Source organism: Drosophila elegans, unplaced genomic scaffold (assembly GCF_018152505.1).
Source record: "Drosophila elegans isolate 14027-0461.03 unplaced genomic scaffold, ASM1815250v1 contig_476, whole genome shotgun sequence".
In the NCBI taxonomy this organism is placed as follows: domain Eukaryota; kingdom Metazoa; phylum Arthropoda; class Insecta; order Diptera; family Drosophilidae; genus Drosophila; species Drosophila elegans.
In genome coordinates, this window is record NW_024545863.1 from 9,756,325 (window position 1) to 9,779,281 (window position 22,957).

A 22,957-nucleotide genomic window follows, 5' to 3' on the forward strand; every position below is an offset into this window, starting at 1 on the left:
TAATTTTTGAAATAATAGTTACTTAGTTTTAGGTCATATTTTCCCAAATGTTGTATGAAAAGCACAAATTTAAGGCAATTATTCCTAAAACTAGGCCATGTTTTGCTTAATTCAAGTGTATATTAAGAGGGACACTTTATAATATTTAAGCTTTAATTTAATGCAAATAAATATAACTGTTGACGGCCTTCTAACTTTTGTAGCATTGTCGTATCCTGCCCTTAATACGCGTCCTATGACTTCTCATCTCAATACCTTACTCCGTTCTAAAGATATTCAATTATAAAGGGTTCGACGGTATTTCTTTGTGTATTAATTATTTCGACCTGAAAATCCTTTGTTTTAACACTTTTTAAAAAACCAGCTAGCATTGCGGCAAAAGGCTTAACGGCAAAAGGCTTTTTATCGTTAAATTTTTTTTTATTACGTGCCAGTTTTTGCGAATGTGTTTTAATCATTGAAGCTGTGTATTAATCTAAAAAGCAGTTCATTGTTGACAATAGTTAGATATTTATACTTTCTGAGTATGCACAAATACTTAAAAAGATCGAATAGTTCAAAATAAATGTGAAAGATAAAAAAGTTGTTAAATTAAGTTTAAATATGTTTTCTTTTATTTATTTTAAAAATGTTTGTTATAAATTTGTTAACCATTTTTATAATTTACAACTGTGATGTAAAACATAAATTTAAATGCTTTGCACCCCAATTATATATATCATAGAAATCTTAAATACTCATATTCAAAAATTGTGTGACCATTTAATATGACAAGCTTAATCACTCATTAATAAAGAATTACTTGGCTAAGAGTAGTAGCTAAAATCCAATAATTTAAAGCACTGAGAGCTTGTGCATATTAAAGTGGATATATATTTTGCCTTTGTCTACGTGATTTATTTTTATTGGAAATGTACTTTTATGGTCGCAAATTTCCGCTGCTCATTAAGATCATTGTGTTGTGCATAAACAAACGAGATATTTGCCTGAATGGGCATTGCGGTTGCCCTTTTATGACTGTGATTATGTCTTTTGTGTTCAATGTGTAAAATCCTGATACCTATGATAATTAATTGATAAAACTTGTTGGCGAGGGCCCAGTTTAATTAGGTTCGGTTGGAAGGGCATACGAAGAAAAAGTATTGCTTTAGTCATCCACCTTTAAAGGAACTATTTTAGTTAAAAATGTTTTGTTTTTTTTTAGGAAAAAAATCACCAACTTGTAATTTGCCTAGAAATGAATGGTATGTACCAAAAGCATCCTCTTTGTCCAATGAATGCATTTTATTCGTGATTTTTAAATTGTAAGTTTAAACTAATTAACTAATTAAGTAATACCTTCAAAATAAAACTTGACCGTTAGTCCCATAGTCTGTGTTAATTATAAGTATAGGTATAACAAAACTACTCTTGTGAATTTTGGTTTTATTTTCTGCACTTTATTTTTCAATGCATTAAATTTAGGGTCAAAAGATCTTACAAGAAAATTAAAAATATTATTACCTTCCGCTTGTCAGAATTTAAGTTAAATTCTTAAATTTAAGCAATTTAGCTTATGTCAACAAATTAAAAACTTTAAGTCGCCATAACTGCTTTGAGGTTACTGAAAACTTGTACAAACGAGGTGAACTTTAATGGTTAAAACATTTTGAGTAATGGCACATTTATATACAAATTTTGCAGCGGTATAAGTGTGTATTAAACTCAACTACATTTATTTTTGAAAAATGTTCTCAGCTTATATAAAAATAAATTAAATTACGTTACTATAACTAATTAAATGATAAATTAAGATAGGATAGTTGAACTCAATATTTAAGTCGGACCCTGTTATATTTTCTCATTAAATCGCGCTGCAGCGTTTCATTTTGTTAAGCCTGCAAAAAGTGATGTGGCATGAAATTTATCTGCATAACTCATACGTCATGTGGGACGGCTCTCGGGAGGGAAACAGTTGCCTCTCCTTGTCGGCGTCTGTGTCAGTTAGTTTGTCCCTCCGAAGTCCTCTGTTTGTCGGCATGTGTGCGAGTGTGGGTGGGGCTGCAGATGCAGCTTAATGATTTTCACGCTTCTGTTGCACTTAAGTTGCAGTTTTCTCTATATTTTTTGGCCTGAAAAAGGCGTTAATGGCAAACAGAAGCGACAACAGCTGGCTTACTGAAAGTGATAGAGAGCAGGCGGAAGGGGGTCACGCACACATGCTCATTTGGCTGCCGGGCAACAAATTCCATGTCATTAGTCGTTGTCCCGTCTCCTTTAACTGAAAAAAAAACACACTGCAAACCAAATTACAAAAAGCATTACATGAGATCAGAGGAACGAGGACGCAAAATGGTGACAACTTTTGCCTGCGGAGCGATTCTTACTTTCGCTTTCCCCTCTATTTCGTCAAATTATATTGAACAGGCACAGAATTTAATACCATTAGGAGAAATATATACCCCAAAATATGCAATATCCCAGATGAGTTCTTTACTTTTGAGAGGGACATTTTTGTTGACCGTTTTGACGTCTTGTGTTCACAAATACAGTACATCAAATTCGCAGGTCAAAATTATCTGGACTTGAAATATATATATCGATTATATACTGCTTGCCAATCAATTAATTAATTTGAAAAGGGGTTTGCAAATAATAAAAAAGAACAAAAATAACAAAAAATAGATGTAGTCATATATGCGAAATATATATGTATATATACATATGTATACATATATATCGATATATAGATACACCATTTCTCAAGTAAATGGGTAAGGTCTAAAACAATTGATTTTATACACTTTCAAAGAGAATTATAATTTATAATTATAATGAAACTTTCTTCAAATCCTTTTTTCTATTGCAGGTAGTGTATAAGCCATAACGGGACGGATTGGATGATCAGCATAATAACAGAGGGACTTGTAGACTGATCATTTCTTACCCGGAAATTTAAAAACTGGCATTACCTTTGGAAAATCTATTGAAATTCTATTTTAGTAGCTTTATTTTCTTGGCATCAAATGCCAATTATACCCGTTTTTCTAGAGTAAAAGGGTATATTGTATTCGTAGAAAAGTATGTACCAGGTTTAAATAAATGTTCTTGATCAGGATCAATAACCGAGTCGATCTAGCCTGTCCGTCTGTCTGTCCGTCTGAACGTAGAGGTTTTGAAACTATAAAAGCTGGTGATTTTCGATTAAACATGCAGATTGAAGTAATTCTTACGCAGCTCAAGTTTATTTCAAAACGGAGACAAGCCAACTCCATCGCCCACCAATCACAAAAGTCTGTCATGTCACTCTGAGGCAAGTATGAAAACTGTTTTCATTATCAATCCTCTTTTCAAAGGTTATAAAAAATCAATGGTAATGTCTATAGGCACAAATCTGGGACTTAGGTAAATATCTTTCTGTTTTGTTAAGGGTCACAGGAACATAGACCCTGCCAAATCGAAGAATATTATTCTACGCATTGTAAACTTTAAGCCTGTTCGTTCATCAAAAAAACTGGTAGTCCATGGATAGGATTAATGGTAATTTAAGGTTTTAAAACGAGAATTTTGATGTATTAAAAAGCAGAAGAACACTGTTAAAAAAACGTTGTAAGTCCAAATTCTTTGTACTTGATTTAAATATTTTTCGTTTTGATTTTCACACAATCATTTTTTTTAAGCTTTAAATTTGCTGTGTTACTCTGAAAATTGTATTTTAATTTAAACCATATTGTAAAATTTGTCACATTAATTAAAATATTTGAATATTAAATCATGCAATTGAATATTCATTGTATTTAATATTTATATATTAATGTTTACTACTACATAGTTTTACCATACATATTTTTACATTTAAATTAAATATAAGAATAATAAATATTATTTATATATTAATGTTTACCATTACATACTTTTATCAGTATACATTTAAATTACTTCGTACCCAGTTCAATTTGTTCATTTTGAGGTGAAAAGATAGGCAAAAATCCGTTTTAGGAACACACATGAAGGGAAAGGCCCTAGTCCTGACAGCTTGTTCCGCACGCTCCACACTGCTGAGCATATTTCATAAGTCAGAAATGCTGCCGGATGGGCTTCTTGCCATGGCCGTCAGTGGATCGGTCCGTGCCCGGCGAAAGCTGACTGTCAGCAGACGGCTGACATCTGCAGGATGTGTCCATGTCGCCATCGCCATTGCCATCGCCGTCGTGGCCCATCAGGCTCGTGTTGCTGCTGTCGCCCGGGCACCTTTACGGAATGAGGCTCCGTTGCCAAGGTAAACGATGTGAATTTAAGCCACAAGGAGAGGAGGCGTGTGTGTGACTGAGTCGGGCACAATTAAAATACGAAAGCGAAATTAATATCCGCTTACTGACGTATCTTCCCTGCCTTCCTTGCAATGATATTTTTCAAAGCTGTTTACGTAATTATGCACTGACTTTGAGAAATGCTAATGGTTATCATCGCAGCTTATAGGCAGCTTACCGTTCATTGTGCAGATTATTTAATTTTCTTTCTGCGCAAATTATGCGAATACAGCAGAAATGAAAATTCGGAAATGAGTAACATTTTGAAGATCTATTATTCAATTACCACAATTAAATTTATCATGCAAACGGACAAACTTTATGCATTATTCTAATGGAATCTTAAATATTCATCAACACTCGGTTTGCAATTTAATTAATTTCCTATTTCGCCTGTTGTTTATCTATCAAAACCCACGCTGACATAATGAAACAAAGGAAGTTCCGCCGTTCCGGGTCAACAGGATCCACCCACTCCAATTTCCCCCGAACTCATTTGCATACGAGGTGCTATCAAAATAAAAATTTTACAATTCCAAATGAGGGTGAGAGGCTAACTTGGTATGCAAATTGAACAGACAGAAACCGCAGCAAAGTTTGCGATGGGCCAAAAAAAAAACATAAAGGTGAAGTTCAAAGTTTCCACTCTGCTTGATATGATATGTTGGAGCCTCGTACGCCCCTGGTATTGTTTAAAAATCTGTTGAATATGCAAATTGCACTTAAACGATTGCGGGCGACCATTTTTGTACATATTCAAGTGAGCTTTTACTCTTAAGTAAATTTAATAATTTATCACCTTATTTAAGGCTTAAAGCTGCTTTCCAATTGGCCTCCTTTTTGAATTTTTTCTTACTTTTTCTGTTCATAATAAACGATATTTTGTTTTCAACACACTGATAAGCAGGCACCCAAAATTTCACCATTTTAAAATGTTCAAACACATTATGCTACTCAGATACGACCAAGGAAAAAGTTTTCTCTCCGCTATTTTTCTAGTCTCGCTTTTAGTATTTGTAGAGCAAAGTTTAGAGCTTAAGTTTTAATACAAAAGTATAAGTTAAGTAGAACAATACATAATGTAAAAGCTTGTATATTGGTAAATCAAAAAACATTTGAACGGAAAATAAATTTCTTAAACACTCTTTTACTATATTGAAAAATTAAAAGAAATGCATTTTTAAAGAATTATTTTAGAAATGAGTTTGTCCAAAGAAACTTGCAAACTTATATTTATAATGCAAGACTATTAGAACTCATCAAATAATTTGCTTAATACACAACTAGTTTGAACAGCTTAGCTTAAAATTCTTCAGGTTAATTGAACTCAACTAATCTTGCTACTTTCGCCTGGATCCAAATTCAGCTCAGTTCAATTCCACCTGAAACACATTTAGGGCATTTCAAATTCTGTTCAAAGGTTGGCATTTCACTTGCCTTGTTTAAGTGCCATTTGTGCGTTATTTTTATAAAGTTGCCTCATGAATTATTCATAAACGCAGCAGACGTACCGTAACGTTAGAAAAACAGCAAAAAAAAGGGAAAATCTTTAAGTTTTATACCTAGGAAAAGAGCTATCGCTGGAAGGACAAATTCTGCCGGCTGGCAGGCGGACCTCCTTGGCAAATACGAAAATCTGATTAAATTATGGAAAACTTTCTAATTGGTTTGTTATTAAGACAGCGATTACCATAAATTACATTTGAAATAAGTAAGCCATTTGGCGGCTACACAGCAATTGATGGAGCCGTTTCCGAAATGGCTTAGCAAATTATCTCAGTCGAGTGAGCTAGAGAACCGGAACCAAACAATGCGAAATCCTTGCCTCATGTTTAATGCACTTGACAGGCCCAGACCCAAAACCATCAAGAAAACCCCAATTTACGGGCCCAAAGTTATGACTTTTACGCCCCATTATCGCTTAAATAATTTAGCCAGCCACGAAAAGGAAAACTGAACGCCAAAATGGCTAGGAAAACAAGAAAACCTTGCATAACTTATGGCCAATACAATGAGCAGTGGTGTGAAGTGGGCAGGGCCTGCATTTATAAACAGGCAAATTAACCGCAATTAGATTTTTACAAGGCGTACGAAAACATTGCATGAAAAAATGCGAAAAATGACCGCACTGATTACAATTTCGCGCTCCAGTGTGTGGAGTCTGAATAATCAAGTGGTTGAAATTAAGAAAGAAATCCACTCGGGTCGGCCAAATTTAAGGACTTCCAAAAGGCCCGTCAAACAATCGCCGGCACGGTGGCAAAAAGTAAACATTATTTTTTCAGCCTGTCAATTTCGTGCTTTTTAATTAAAATCCGGCGTGCTCAGGTACAGAGTAAACACGGCGACGCCAAAAGGGATAAGCAAGGCAAAAGGTTCTCTAATTAAAAAATAGAAAGCAGTGCCCTTCAAAACGTCCGGGATCTCCATCCATCACTTGATGATGCATGGCCTTGAGGTGTGAAAAATTCGGACCCATTTTTAAATAGACTTAAGTCGGTCCGCTTCCTATTTTCGCTCTTAGCTTGGGGGCAATGGCACCGCCTGCCATTTATTTGGCTCAGTTCTCGAAATTAATTAAATACTCGCCGGGCGAAAGGTCAAGAATGGAAATGGTTTTCCCTAGTGCCAACAATTAGCCTTTAAGAGGTCCACAATCGGGTCGGATGTTTGTCCAAGAAAAAAAGGAAAAGGAAAACTGAAGCAGAAACAGAAACAGAAATTTGCTTTGCTCAGAAGAAACGGAAATTTTAACTAACTAGGGGCTTGAAGGCATGACGCTTCATCGCCCATCTCACGCTTTACAATTAAGTATTTTGATAAATTTAAATAGTTAAGCAAATAGTTCATGAAACTTAAATGCAGCAGCCTTGATATCTTAAAAGTATCCGTTGAGTTGAGACGTCAAACAACAAATTTTAAGAAATGTATAAGAAAACCTTACAAGATGTATTTGAGGATTTTATAAAGGTTTTATAAGGTTTATCCAAATCGGGAAACTAAGTCCTGCTATTATTATAGGAACGATGCGCTAAAATTGTCTTTAATTTTGAATAAATTAAGCTTTGGCTACTTTGATATTTACAGTTCCTTAGAGGAAACAAAATCAAAGAAACGCTTACAAAATTGCGGGCTCAAAGCAATCTGGCCGCTTAAGCGTGCTTGATTTGATTAGTCAATTAACAGCTCAGTTGTCAATCGACGACGCCGTCAACGCTTTAATATCTCCACAGTTTGTCACCCAATAATCCAATCTTAAATCATTTTCATGGCTCCTGTTTGTTTGTGGGAATGGGGCAAATAAATCGAATACCCATTCACACGGCCACGCCCACACAATGTCAATGGGGAGCGGCAAAAACAGGACCAGAAATGAGATAGACTGCCGTCAGAGATGGGCTGGGCCATAAATAAGGATCCGACCAGGCCGGGCCGAAGTACGCCGTGTTCCGGTGTATTTTTAATGCCACAATTAAATGCAAATACAATAGGGCGAGGAAAAAAGATGGAGCTCGCTGGCTGACAACAACACGGAGCAGGCAAATGTTGAAGGATGGCCCTAGGACAGCTGAAGGACTCCCGGACGGACGGATCTGTTCCCTATCAACAGCTTTTTTTCCCTTTTTTTCCCTTTTTTTTTGCGGCAGGAAAAATATTTTTGATGCTGACAACAAAAAACACTGGCGAGCAACAGCCTGCGGAAAATATATAGACAAACGCCACGCCCCCGCAACCAGCACCACAGCCCGCCCTCGGCAACAACAATGTGCCAAAGTAGCTGGAAGACAAAGGGAAAGAAAGGGAGTGCAGAATGGCCGGAGGTCCTTGGTTGTAGTTGGGTAAAATGCGCCACCCACACATACATGCACGACACAAATGAGATATTCACTTAAATTTAATTTCCATTATTTTCATGAAAGCATATTTTAATTTGCTTTATTGGCCACTTTCGTCAAGCAGCCCGAATACCAATATGAAAAAGGGGATATATAAAATATTTAGCATTCAATGTTTCCCTTGGACGGCGATGGCTGAGGTCGTTAAGTATTTTTAATAATGTGCTATTATGGAAATAAAAATAAGGAGAACGCGACAGGTCCAGGTCACAGACAGATTTCTTGTATGTCAATAGTTGAACAGTGTTTATTTTTCCTAACAAATTAATTAAATGGCATATAAAATAAATTTAATGTTCAGACTCCTGCAGAAAAAGCCTGATTTATTTACTCTCTTTTCCCATTATTTCATTTCATCAGCGGTTTCGCTCGGAAAGACTGCACAACTAATTGAACTGCCACAAATACCGCGATGGTCGGAAAAATACCCGTAATTGTGCCAGCCACACTTTGACACTTTTGGCGAGCGCATCGCTTAAGTAAGGTAAAATAAAAGGACAGCAAAATATTATGTTTCACTTAATATGGCGCTCCTCCACCATCCCCAGGCAGAATTCCATCCATTTTTTTTTGTTTCAAAAAACAGAAAACAGCAAAATATATTTCGCAGCTTTTTTCTGACAGCCTGCTTCCGTAGTTTGTGTTTGAGAAATGCTTTGTATACTTTGTTTGCGCCCTAATAAAAACAAAGGACGTTCAAAAAAAATGAAGTTTTCGCTTGGACAGTTTTTTGTAATAGGCGAATCATTCAAGCAAAACGGCTGTGGGTAAAAAATAAAAAGAATCAATATCTGTAACAAAAATGCAATTAAGTTCTGACTGAAGCCCCGAGGCAAACAAGCACTTCTTAATTACTCTCATAAGTTTCGATATTCCCAACTGTGATTTATAGATTTTCTGCAGCGCTCAATCACCGAAATATTGTGGACATGGGGCCCCGGGCTCTAATGCCATTTGCAGTGGTGGCAACTGTGGTGAAACGTGACCGGCCCACAAAGTGAATTCGTTTATTGCCGGCGGAAAACTTGCCCTGGAAAACGCAATCTGAAGGCGGCGTGTGGCGGGAAAAGCGAGCACAGTTGTGCCCCGGTTAGTTGCAGCTCTTAAGCCGGTTTACCTTTGGCAATTCTGTTTAATTTCCCTTTGCGCTCGCTCCACTTGCAGTTAATGTAAATGAATGAATATTCCATTAAAAGTCAACTCGCAGAGCGGGAAACTCGGAGCAACAGGCAACCGGGGTCTTTAAGCTGCGAAAATGCAAATTGCCTTCCCGACCAACGCCCCATTGACGTAACTCGCAGTGCGTCGCGCAGCTTAATTGGGATATTGAATTCGCCCGCCAGCTCGGGCTCTACATATTTATTTACAAAAGGCAGCAGGCTCTACTCGGTCCCCATCCGCCATTTGCCATCCGGCATCCGCCTACTCAATGTCGTCCTCGTCGACCAGCGTGGCATTCGGGTTGGTCAACAGTAGGGCCTCGTTGTGGTGCCTCACGTTGTAGTAGAAGAAGAAGGACTTGCTGTACTCGAAGGTGGAGATCATGATGGCGCAGGCAGGGGCCACCTTCAAGAGCCGAGGTCCGCATCCGGCGAAGAGTCCCCTCACTCCGTGCAACCTGTAGATGGCCGTCAGTCGGCTGTAGGTGGACTTCTTGCCGAAGTCCCTGGCGGGTGAGTCCGTGAAGATGACCCTTTCGCCAAACTCGATCTGTTCGTGGGTCTTGACCACGTCGAAGGGAGTGGTCACGAGGGCGGCCACCGAGCCCGCCAGTACGCCAGCCAGAAAACTCAGACTAAATGAGGGCTGCGAGCTGTGGCCCAGTTGCTGCTTGAGGTACTCGTAGATGGGCCAGTAAATCCCCGAGAAGGGCACGTCTCGGAGGATCGTGGGCCGTAGACCGCGCCACAGTCCCCACACTCCCTGCAGGGCAACCACATTCCGGACGAACTGCAGCATCTGGGCGTAGGTCTGGCGCTGGGCCTGCATCTTGGTTCTCACCAGCTCGATGGGACTCACCACCGTGACTGCACAGATGCGGGCCGTGACCCCTGACATCATGGGAATCACCAGAGGCAAGCTCATCTTGGTGTCCCTAAGAAAGGCAAAAGGTTAAGGCGATAAAAGTATGTAAGTTTTGGTTAACAAAAATGGAAACAAACTTTGGCAAGCCAAAGTTTATATACCCTTGCAGTTATTTCGAATTATATAAGTATCGATCGTTCTTTTGGCAGCTATATGATACCGTTTTCTGATTTATATCAAATTAAAAGAGCAATTCTGATTATTAAACAATTTATATATATATATAAATAATTACAAAAAATTAGAGATGTTACAACTCTTTTTCATTTATTTTGTTTAATATTCCGATTCTTCTTATGAGAGCTATATGATATTGTCTGCCGATTTTGATCATACTTAAACCCATATATTCATATATTCCTAAATAATAAACCACTACAAAATATCAAAGAACTATAAAATTAAAAAAAAACAATAGCAAAGCTTTAATTTTTCTTCATTGCTTTTCCCAATTGTTCCATTGGAGCTATATGATATTGTCGTCCGATCCGGCTCATTCCGACTTGTATACTACCTGCAATAGAAAGGCAACTTTTGATAAAATTTCAAGCCGATAGCTTCTGATCTATAAATTGGAAATAATCATTTTTTTTTTAACATTTTGAAAGTTTCGACTTTTAAAAATATGATCCTAAAGGATTTTCAAAATATGAATTATTTTCGGAAACACAGCCAATTTTGTGACGTGGCGTCCAATCCATTAAAATAGTTTCCTAAATTCTAAACGCTTTTTTTTGAAACTACTATCTTTGAAGTGGTTGACATGATATTTCAAGTTCTACTGAATCGATCCCTTTGAAATTTGGTATAAAACTTGTTTATACCTTACCCTATCGCGTCTACCTCGAAATTGAACAGATTTTAATTATAAGTATTTTTAAAATATTTATAATGGTCGAAAAAATTGGTTGTATAAATCTTTTGTTTTTAAGTCTATGACGTTTTGATATTTTTCATTTTTTCTTTTGAAAGAATTTGTTTGATTTTATTTCCGATCTCTAAAAAGGCTATTTTTTGAAGACCCCACCCTACAAGAATGTATCTCGATGAATATTGGGGTTTTAAACTTTTTATTTTATATAAAAAATTGTATACTAAAAACGTTTTTCTTATATTTTTTATCTTAATTGAAAAAGTACTTAAAATTCAGACTTCTAGACCAGAATACTCCCTTAAAACAGATAGACTATAGATATAAATCCATTACTGTGCTGCACACTTTTAACTTAAATTAAATTTAAAGCGAACAAATGTATTTTGTTGAGGTTTAACATCTATATCAACAAGCTAATCCCTTTAACATGTAAGGATTACTTAGTCGATTTAATTCAATAATTTTAGCCAGTATTTGAAATATTGAAATATTCTTAAATCAACACGACAAGCACCCTTACTAACCATTAGAATGCGTATTTTTAAAGTAGAAACTGGGGTATGCCTTCCTAATCCTAATAATTACAAAAAAGACATGACATAACACAAGAGAATAGGCAATGTTTTTCTAATTTTTAAAAAAGAATTTTTTTTGCTACAGTTTAGAACACTTCCTGTGTCTGTGCCCAGCGCACAACCATAAAAGATTCAAACATCTGAGTAGCTACACTTTACCCAACCTTCCGGACATTTAACTAGACAACCTTACACGGTTTAAGCATCACACCGAATGGTTCGAGAAGACAATTTTTTACGAGGTTAGGGAAATACCTTTTAGAGATTACACGGCATAACAAGGGGCCCTTGTCCCTCCAACCCCAGCCATACTTAACCCAACCTAACATCAGCCCTTGCAGTGGGTACTACAATTTTAGTCAGAAGTTTGCAACGGCAGTGAATGAAATATTATATTCGAACCCCATAAACTATTACATACAGGATGACTAGAGAATTTGGTATAGTTAGAACGTCTGTCCGTTTCTATACAAACTAGCACCTAAGGTGTAACATAAAGCCATAATGATGACAGTTATTTACGGAATGTGCAGCATCGCTTGCGGATTCACTTTAAATGTCTTTAATCGACTTGGAACGGAGCCCTTGGAGTGACTCTTTTGGGCTTAAAGAATACCCAGATGTAGCTAAAACAGACGAAAAAGCTGGTTACGGAACTATAGGGATCTATTTGTTTGTGAAATGGTCACGCAAAAAGTTCAATTTATATTCCTTTCTAAAAATTTGGCCATGGGAAGGGAATTCATAATGCACCATTTCACGATGGGAAAAAGACAACTTTATTCTGTCCACAACACTGTTTCTTCAATCACGAATTAACTTTTGTAAGGCCTTGTTTCAACAAGGTCAGTAAGGACGCAGAGGAAAATGTTGTTAGTCATTATATGCTAATGGTATTCCTGTCCATGTCTTCTCGACTCTCTAATATCCCTTATAAATGTATATACTTTAATTTCCCCAAACTTTTGGCTACAGTAGGAAAATGGTCCCGTAGCTTTAAAGGTCGTTTGTGTTAATCTATGTTGCCTGTTGATTGGCCAGATGTGCTTACATGCTTAAGACAGCAAGTTCAAGGGGTGTTTAATATGAAATGCTTCCCGGTGATTGGACCTACCTGAGGTCCAGCTGCCGGGACTTCGGACTCCTGTTCAGATGGCGCTCGTACATCTGGAGGTACTTGGCCTTGAACTGTTCGTAGGCCACGAAGTAAATGATCGTGGAGGGCAGGGCGGATACGAGAGTGGGTCCCAGGCCGGACCACAGGGCGCCCAGTCCCTCATACCGGCTGATCTTCATCAGGGCATCCCAGGTGCTGGAGAACTGAGGCCTCGGCCGGCGACTGCCCTCGGCGGGGCCACTCTGACCGCTTGAGAAGAGGTGGTCCATCAAGCCGTTCGAGTAGAAGAAGCACTTGTGCGCCGGCGACTGCTGCGACTGCATCCGGGTCTTGATCACGTCCAGCGGCGTCATGAAGCAGGCCGTGATCATGGCCCCGGCACAGGCCGAGATCACCTGCTGCAGCGGTCGGATCCGGAAGCGCGGATCGCTCAGGACTTTCCGGTGCGCCGAATGCGGCACCGTCGCTTCACGGGCGCTCCTTTCGGACCTGGGCTCGCTGTCGCCAGCGGCGCTACTACCGACTCCACTGCCACCGGTGCCACCGCACTCGCCGTCGCCCAAGGACCTCCTCCGCTGCGGGATCAGGCGCGGTCCGCGACCCATCGCCATCTCCGACTCGGCAGGATTCGCCTCCGCGCTGGATGCGCCGCTGTCTTCCTTCGACATGGCAGTGGCAGCTGCGTCTGCTGAGCTTAAACAGTTGGAAGTCGATCTGGTTTTGAAGTAGCATTTATAAATTTACATTGTTTAATTTCACATTGAAGGGAGATCCGAAAAATGTGACGTTTTCGGTGGAACTTTACAGACGGCCCAAAAATGAGGAATAACTATAAAGAGAGCAACTTTCGGCAAGTCGAGGTTTATATAGCTATACAGCTTTTACAAACAGTAAATAATTTTAACAAAATCTAAATTTTGAATTATATGTTCGAAAACATTGAAGCTTTAATGATTTTCGGCTCAGTTATTCGATCGTTCCAATGGTAAAGAGTAATTCTGATCTATTTATCCATTATTATGTCCAACAGACTTTAAAAAGAATTAGTCTCTCAGTTTTAAAGCTATCTGCATGAAACTTTTCCAAAAGTTGTCTTTCTATTGCAGGAGTATATAAGTCGGAACGAGCCGGATCGGACGATTATAGCATATAGCTACCATAGGAACAATCGGAAAATAAATGAAAAAAAATTATGACTTTGCTGTTTTTTAATTTTTTGTTTAGTTCTTCGACATATAGTAATGGTAAAATATTTCAGCATTACGGTTTAAATTTCATTAAAATCGGACGACTATATCATATAGCTCCCATAGAAATAATTAAAATATATAAAATAACTATCAAATAATTGAGCTGCAAATCATCATAGCTTCAATGTTTTTCAACATATACGCAAGTAAATCATAATTTCAATGTTTTCAAAAACATTGCAATAGCTGCAAGGGTATATGAACTTCGGCTTGCCGAAGTTTGCTTTCTTTCTTGTTTTAGTTGTTAGACATATATTATTGGTTAAATATTTTAAAATTGTGGTTTAAATTTCATCAAAATCGGACGACTATATCATATAGCTCCCATAGAATTAATAATACTTTATAGGATCTGACATGTCTCCTTCACTGCCTTGCAAACTTCTGACTGAAATTAGAATACCCTCTGCTAGAGTATAAATTTGAATATCATACATTGCTTTGTACCCTTCTAGCTGAATTATTTTCTAGGAAGACCTATCACTTAACACTCGTCAAATTTTATCCTTCCTAACTTGCACTTTTGCAGAGCATTGCTTCAAATGGTGGTGGCTGAAGCTTTTGAATTATGTGTTTGTTTTTAAGCAGAGTTCATGTTATTTTAAGTTTAATATGTTTTTTTTTTCTTGAGGCGGTCTAGTCTTTTTACACTTCTTTTTTAGTGGGAGCATGGCCAAGCCTAAGACAAGAAAAACATAAAGAATAGGAGCTTGAAGCGCTGCTGAAAACACGATAAAACACTTGCTGTAAGTGGAGGAAGGATGCTGTGGTTGCCAGAATGTTTCCCTAATATGATTTTGTTTCGACACAACTGTGTTGCAAGGCCAACACGAAAACCGAAAATAAATGGTTAGCTACAAGAAGAAATGCTCTTGATAATAAATTTAACACGACAATTCAGAGCAACAAACAAATTATTAAGTTAACTTTTTTAGAACAACAATTTTAATAATTTTTAGTGAGTCGTTCATATAGACATAAGCTTACTTTCTACTTTAAAAAGTAATTTAATTACGAAGAACAAAGTTTTTTCGTTTTTTGACGCTTAACCTAAATTTTCGGGAGGCTTTTTTCTAGCTTCGGTCACCAGTACGAATTCTTGAAACGGCTGTTGTAAATTATAATGTATAAACTTGAATAATAAACTAGCAAAATATAGAAAGAATAAAAAATGTTGAATAATTTAATCACACGAAATATCTGAAAAAACGCCAGAAAATTCACATAAACACTCGTGATTTATTAATACAAATTTTTTGTCTCTTCCGTTACTTTTTAGCATTAAAACAATAAACTCGATTTAATAAACACACCAAACCAAAAATAAAAAAAAAAATAAACACAAAAACTTAAAAAAAAGCAAGGCTTACGTTTTGACGTAATGATTGAAGGCCAAAGAAAAGGAATCCCCCCCTAAACATGGCAAAAAGGTTGGCCAAAAATTGAGGGAATATATGGGCTGCAAAACAGCATGAGGTAGTCACCTGTTCAAGTTACTATATCCCCAGTAAGAGTATGCTACTTGAAGGGGAGACAATGGGCGGGTAGGCGGGCGGACCTGAAGGTAGGTCTCCAGCGAAATATGCCAACATGCATATGACATACTAACTAGCGCTGCTTTGCATCACCTCACGTCCAACCCCGCCCAATTTCCCCTCCCGGAATACCATTCAGCTGCGTGACAACGTACCCGTCATCACATCACATGCAGACATTGTCTTACAGTTATGACTGGCGTTGCTATTTGGAATTCGACACGTACGCGGTTGTCCCAGGACACGTAGAACGGTGTAATCCGGGGCAAGGATGTTCCAGGGGCGTTTGGTGCTGGCGAAGGGTGGGTCGAGGGGGCAGCATGTGCTGGTGTCGATTTTGACACGTTGCCCGTGGGTGGAAGCTGGTAATTGTGGTGTAAAACTGTAGAATAACAGCACTTAGCTGGCTGCTAATATGAGCACGTGTTTGCTTTGTTGCACAACACGGCGTATGCGCAATACTCATACTTCGCTCCGAATCGATAAATAAAACTGCACACAAAGGCCAAACGAAGTGAACTCGTTAGGCCTTCAATTTGCCATTAGCATGCTGTTTTAATAAGGAATTTCGGTTGTTAATCAACTACCCAGACAAATGACTTGTCGATTGAAATTAGAGAAACATTTGCACTCAATATTGTCTATCGGCAGCATCTGCGCCGAGCAGATAATAATTATAATCAGCTTAGGGCGGTGAGTTTTCCATTAACTGCTGCCAGTTCTTATGCATATCCTTATTTAATTAAAGTCTAGGGTAAACAGCAAAGGAATGCTGACGAGCGCCGGTAAAAGCAATTGAAAGGGCTTCGATGGGTGGATGGTTGGATTCGACATATGGCGGGCCAAGGAAAATTCACAGATACCGAAAGTCACAAAGGCCAAAAAAAAGGAGAAGAAAAGAAAAGAAAAGAAAGAGGGAAAGCGCGGGAAAGACACGGGAAAATGTGGCACGCGGCATTCACCGCACAATTCCATTACGTAAAGCAAACATCAGATGGCGATGGCTGCGCTGCATGATTGGGTTTGCTACTTCTTGCGGCTCCCCGCCACCCTTCCCATGTGGGCGTGGCGCCAGTAAAAGCAACATATTGAATATTGATGGGCATCGATTTCGACTTGAAAGCGGGAAAAGTTCAAGCCAACAACCCACACACACGCAGGCATGCTCTTTGTTTATAATAAAAACATGTGCAATTTCTTGCAGCTACGCATTCGATAGGACTCAACACTATGCAGCAAATTCATTTAGCAAAAATAAATCAAAGTTGTCCGTTTCCAAAACTTCAATTGAAATAGTTTTTCGTTTCAAAATACGTTTCCCGACGAAATTAACAAATATACGGCAAGTCGATGTTTATAAGGCCTTATTAGCATCGTTACAAATAATAAAGTCGACTTTCTGATATATATTTTGATCGCTTCTATTGCAGGTCTGTGATATCAGGAAGATGCTTCCTTCGAATTTAAGAAATTTATTAAGTTTAGGTGGTATGTGTTTCGGCAATCGAAAAATATACTTTCTATTTTGAATTTGAGTGTTTTAATTGCGCTTACATTTCATACCTACCTCAGATTTGAAAAGTCGTTCCTGTTGGTATTGCTTCTTGCAAAAATGTTTATGTTTGGACTTAATTATTATTTCTTATTATTTCTTATTGTTAACCACATCCTAACGATGCAAGACAAGTCATAAAATTTCATGTACTAGTCACTTAAAAAATCACAATTAATTACAAAATTAAGAAGGGAAATAAACTTTGGAAAGCCAAACATTGTATTTTACAAAATAACATATGTTATGATTTTAATGCTTATATGTAAAACAACAGTGAAGCTTTGTTGATTTTCCGCTAAATGTTTCGAACATATGGCAGCTTTATGATGTCGGTATCCGATTTTAAGAAAATCAAAACAGTAGTTGTGAAAGAAAACCATTACCCTATCAAAAAAGTATGTTCGTAGAACTTAAAAACAGTTTAGTCTTATAAACTACATGGCTTTTTCGACTGTGCCCATGTTCCTCTATTCATCCATAAAATATTCATCAACATTAACAAACTAAGTATTAAATTGTGCAGTGATTTTGAAATAGCATAAATTTGTATAATTTGAACTGGGCTAAAAATTGAAACGAACATATTGTACAATAGGTATCTGTATAAATTATAACAAGCAGAAACGAAAGTCAAGAGCCTTAAATATTAGACATGGTTCTGTGCTTCTGCTATGGCATTTTTATGTTTTGAAAGACTTTTATGAAGATAATTGGACTCCGGTTAAACTTTTGACAGCCGAGTGTAAGTGCACTCAGCGCAGTTAACTGGCTGCGGCGTCTGCGAAGCAATTTGTGAACTCTCGACGAGCATTTAAAACAATTGGTGCCAAACAATTACGCGGAGGGTGGCTCTTGCGAGCGAAAATGGGACGGAGTGCGTGGAAGGAAGCCAAAGACTTCCTCGCCAAATTAGCGACAAATGTGTGGCAGCGGACTGGGGGCGTGGCAAGGGGGCTGGGCAGACAACGACCCAAATTGCAAATTGCAACAAACTTGAACGAAAGTGGGGCAACGATGGCGACAACGAGCGCGACAATGGCCGCTTTGTCTGCGCAAGCTGGTAATAAGCAAATTAAACGCCAAGAGAACGCGGCCCTGCAAAGTAGGCAACAATAAAAACCCAGTGGCTTGCCAATGCGAATGGAGTGACTTGGCGCATTAACACCCTGATGCCGCCACATGCCGCCAGCCGCCACATGCAACCGAAGCGCAACATCATGGGGGTTAATTGCCACTCAATGTATGGCAGCACGAACAATTCATGGCTATGCTTGAGCGACCCACACGTCCCAATCTACAGTAGCAGTAACAGACAAAATAGCTGACATAAATAAAGTTTTAACATTATCAGTGTTTGGTATTGTTTCATAACAAGTTATTTGGTTTTTTACAAATGCTTTGGCAGCTGAATCCATTCTGATGCATCTATATCAATAAGTGCATATTTGTAAAAGCAAAAGATTAAAAAAAATACTTGAGTAAGGATCCTTTAGATTTGAAATGTGGATTTTTAAATTGTAATGGGCCTTATTCCGTTGGCCCATATTTGACACACCTACTATATGGTAAGCATCTGTGTCGCTTTTAAATACATAAACTAATTCGGTCCTATGACTAAGTCGTAAAGTAAATAAATGTCAATGTCAAATGGTATTAATTATATAAACTTCTAAAAAGTATTCTAAACAGGATCAATAGCAGAGTCAATCTGGTCATGTCCGTCTGACCGTCTGTCTGAAAGTCTTTCCGAATTAACATCGAGATCTTGGAAACTTTAAAGTTCAGAAATATTGAACTTGACAACCAGATTCTAGTTATGCCTACGCAGGATGTGACCACGCCAACAAGTAAAGTGAGATATAGTAAAATCCAGTTATTAAGCCTTATATGTTTTTTCGCTCAATAACTATCGATAACAAAACACTTCCGAATCTAAAAAATACCTACATTTTAGAATTTGTTTGTATAAATCCATACATTCTCCCGAGATGACACAGTGACAAACACAGTTAGGCGTTCGTTTTTTATCCCCGTTCTCGTAGAGCAAAAGAGTATATTCCATTCGTTGAAATATAAGTAACAGGTAGAAGGTAGAAGAAGAAGCGTTTCCGACCCCATTAAGTATATATATTCTTGTCACACAAATCGTGAAAGTATGTTCTGTCACTCTGACTCATGTAAGACCGTATGTGTTGGATTCTGTGTATGTGTTTCGGTCATATATTTATATTATTATATTCTATAGGATATGACGTCCTCTGCCGCCGCTCTGCCGCGCCTCTGCCGCTGCTTGGCTGCTGCTTGGCTGCTGCTCTGCCGGTAATCGCTGCAGTAGAGATGAAGAACCAAAGAACTGCTAGCGGGAGGTGGGGGTGTTACACAAACTTATCTTCTAGTTTTGGCTAGTTGTAGGAGGTTGTTTTGTAGGAGGAATACTTAGTTTAAGTAGGGGAAATACTTATGTTGAAGTAGGCTGAGTAACGGGTATCTTATAGTCGGGGAATTCTTTCTTTTTTTCCTAAGATCATAATTGGAGAATAAAAACTTTTAAAGCACTTTGATTAATTACCTTATGAGAACTTTTGAAATACCTAGAATTTATTTAAAACAAAGTTCGTTTGATTTCGCAACCTTACATTTTATTTATTTTGTATTTTTAATTTAAAATTGCTTCAATATATGTTTTTCGAGAAACCAACTAAGCATTGTGAATATTATTATATTTTTTTGCATATATTGGACATCTTTCAAAGTAATTGAAAGTAAGTTTATTTATATAAACATTTTTTTAAGATCATTCAAAAGTAGTTTGGACTCTCCAAAGTTTTAAAGTTGAATAAAGTCCACGCTGTATTGACCATTTCGCCCACAGTAAACTGGTCCAAGTCACGTTCTTGAAAGTTTCCTGCGCTCTTCAACAATTTTATTTACTTTAAAAGGATCATAAGCACAGTTTTCCTGCAGTCCTCACTGTGCTTTTCCCAGTAATTTCAGTTTTGCTTTCATTTTGCAAGGAAAAAATGTATGATAAAGGAAAAGCGAGAGAGCAAAATATGAAAACCACAAAAGTCATAAAATATATGTATATAAATAAAATGCGCTCCCCCATAAATCTCCTACGTGTGAGTGTCCATGTGGGCGTTAGTGTTCCTGCGAAGGGGAATTTTTTGGTTTGTGCGTGCTGACTTGCCAAAGATCCTGACTCAACAACAACAACAGCTCTCCTGGATCAAATTTATAAATTTAATAAAGGGAAAACCAGGAAAGATGTAAATGCAAATGGGACACTTGTTTACATACACGAGTTTTGCAATGTGTTTCTGCAGATAGAAGAATATTTAATATATGCGCACAATTTTATTCATTTCATTGTGTTGGTGATAGACAAAACAGTCGGTTTTTCTTGCCAAGTGCTCATTTGCTAATTCGTCTACACCACACTTGCAAATAAAAGAATACACTTAAATAAAATCACTATGCAAAACTCATTAACACATTTTAATAGGTTTACAGCGAAGGACTCTTATGCTTTGATGTTGGTCTCTTGCACTTGACCAATTTAAATCAATTGCTGAATTTTATTTTGGGCCATCGAAATTTTATGTTCCATTGAACTCTCAACCGCAGAACAAACAAGTAAGCATCGGAGAGGACTAATTAAATAACAAGAGGGAACGCTAAGGTCGAGTACTCCGACTTTTAAATACCCATCAACTAGCTAACGAATTTAAATAAAATTATACATATTTCCCCAGAAAACAATTGGTTCTTAGTTGACGCCATCTGCCGATCAACTAGATCAACTCGGCTATTGATTCTGATCAAGTATTTATGTACTTTAAAGGGTCAGAAACTTCTACATTTTACATCATTTTCAACGAACACAATATAGCCGATAACTCTACTAGAAATGTGTATAAATAAGAGAACAGAGGGAAAATGCCACAAAAAAAGTATTTAATTAAAAATATTTATATTATTATTATTTTGCCCCATGCTAGGCGATGTCTGTTCACTTGCAAATTTATATTCATTGAGGTTTTCGATGCGTTTAATTTGCATTTAACACATGCGCACTCGTGTACAAATTCGACCGCAAAATTACATTTAGTTTCCGTAGCCCGAAATTATCAACCAGCAAATCCGTTTATGCACTTGATGTCCTTAATGACTTTTGTTGTTCATCTTCCTGTTGCTGTTTTCAGTTGTCTATTCACCAAATTCAATTAACTAAACATTTTTGGTTTGCTTAGAAAATGGCGTTTTATAAAAATATTTACCGTCAAATTGTTCTAGGAAAAAAAAGAAGATTTGTGTATGTATAAAAAGAATATACTAATAGATTCCAGAGAACAACTAAAACGATTTCTATTAATTTTATTGGATAGGACCATAGTTTTATTTTGTAGAATTTAAACGTTTTCTTTCCACTAAACGACATTAATTGTTGGCCCTTGAATGATTTACTATTGTTCATGTCCGCATGGTATTGTGTAATCTGGCACCTATTATATTATTTAAATTTTCATTATAAAGTCAAACAAGTGACATGTATAAAAAAGGAAGAAAATAACGAAACATAATTTGCATATTTGTTTATTTGTTGTCGCTGTTTCTGCTTCTGTTTGCATTCACTTTGCCGTTTGGGACCCGTTTGTTCGCATTCTCATTGTTGTGGAATGTTTAACCAGTTTATTGTTCGGGGCTGGTGAATCGACGACTAGCGACTGCTCGCTATGTGGCAAATTCTATGGTTAAATATATAATTAATAGTAGGTATAACAGTAACAATAACAAAGTGCATTAATTAGTAATGAAGCACTTAAGCTGCTTAATTACAATCGAAAAATCTTGGCAATTTAAAACCGCTGTATACCATATGCATATTATGTTAGTCATGTCGCTCTCAATTAGCTTCAATTAAAAAAGATTAAATATGCAAATAGTGATCCGTTTCGTATCAAATTTAAATTTAATGCGTGTTTCCGTTTCGTATCCAACTTAAATCCAACTTACATCCTAGTATTTGGATTTCCTTGCGGCCTTCCAGACGCTACTTTGCATTTCGCTTGCTTAGTTTACAGTACATCCTTCGTCCTTTTTGCCTCCTCCATTTAAGCAGAAACTAGAGAAAAGTCCCCGAACAGTAAATCAAATCAGAGACCAGAACCCCGTACTAGTATTAATGCATGAATCGTTCCCCGTCTCCAGAAAGTTCCACCCAGCACTTGTCCCCACATTCTCGTTATTTACGACTAGAACTCCCTATACATATTTGACTTTAATATACTCTTGAGTTGCTCTAATTTGTGGTTGTCAGCAAATACCGTAGTGCTGGGGAAAATCTGCTTTGGGAATTTAATTTCTCTTATTTCTTTTCTGCTGTTTTGCTTGCGGCTGTGTTGCCTGGGAACTTTGATTTGCAAGAGCAAACTATTCGGTTTCTGTGGTTTTTCATGGTTGTTTATGAATTATTCAAAACGGGGTATCCGAGGCAGGAGAAAGAATTTACTAAATTGATTCGAATGCTTCATATTTAATGGGGTAGAAGTGTTTTTAACGTTTGCCGAATTGATTAAGAATAGACAGCAGATTTGTTGTCTTTCAATTGCCAATGTGTCTTGCAGGAATTCTATTACAAGCATATCAAACTAAAAACTTCCATTTAGCACTTTACAACTCGCCACAAAAGTTGGGCCGAGTTTATTCACTTCAAGTACCATTTCATACACTTTGCACTTCACTGTACAAACTCAAGGACTGGTCAGAAGGAATTTCTCT

The 22,957-nt window shown here is 37.5% G+C and overlaps 1 protein-coding gene across 1 annotated transcript; it reads right to left on the bottom strand.

The window, feature by feature from the left end:
* Positions 1 to 9,499: 9,499 nt before the first annotated feature.
* On the bottom strand, positions 9,500 to 13,599 carry LOC108140993 (solute carrier family 25 member 40). Its single transcript, XM_017264068.2, has 2 exons — positions 12,834 to 13,599; positions 9,500 to 10,280 (listed from the first exon to the last, which is right to left on the bottom strand). Exons 1-2 carry the CDS (start codon positions 13,502 to 13,504, stop codon positions 9,608 to 9,610), a joined length of 1,344 nt encoding a protein of 447 aa, XP_017119557.1. The 5' UTR covers positions 13,505 to 13,599; the 3' UTR covers positions 9,500 to 9,607.
* Between the last annotated feature and the right edge of the window lie 9,358 nt (positions 13,600 to 22,957).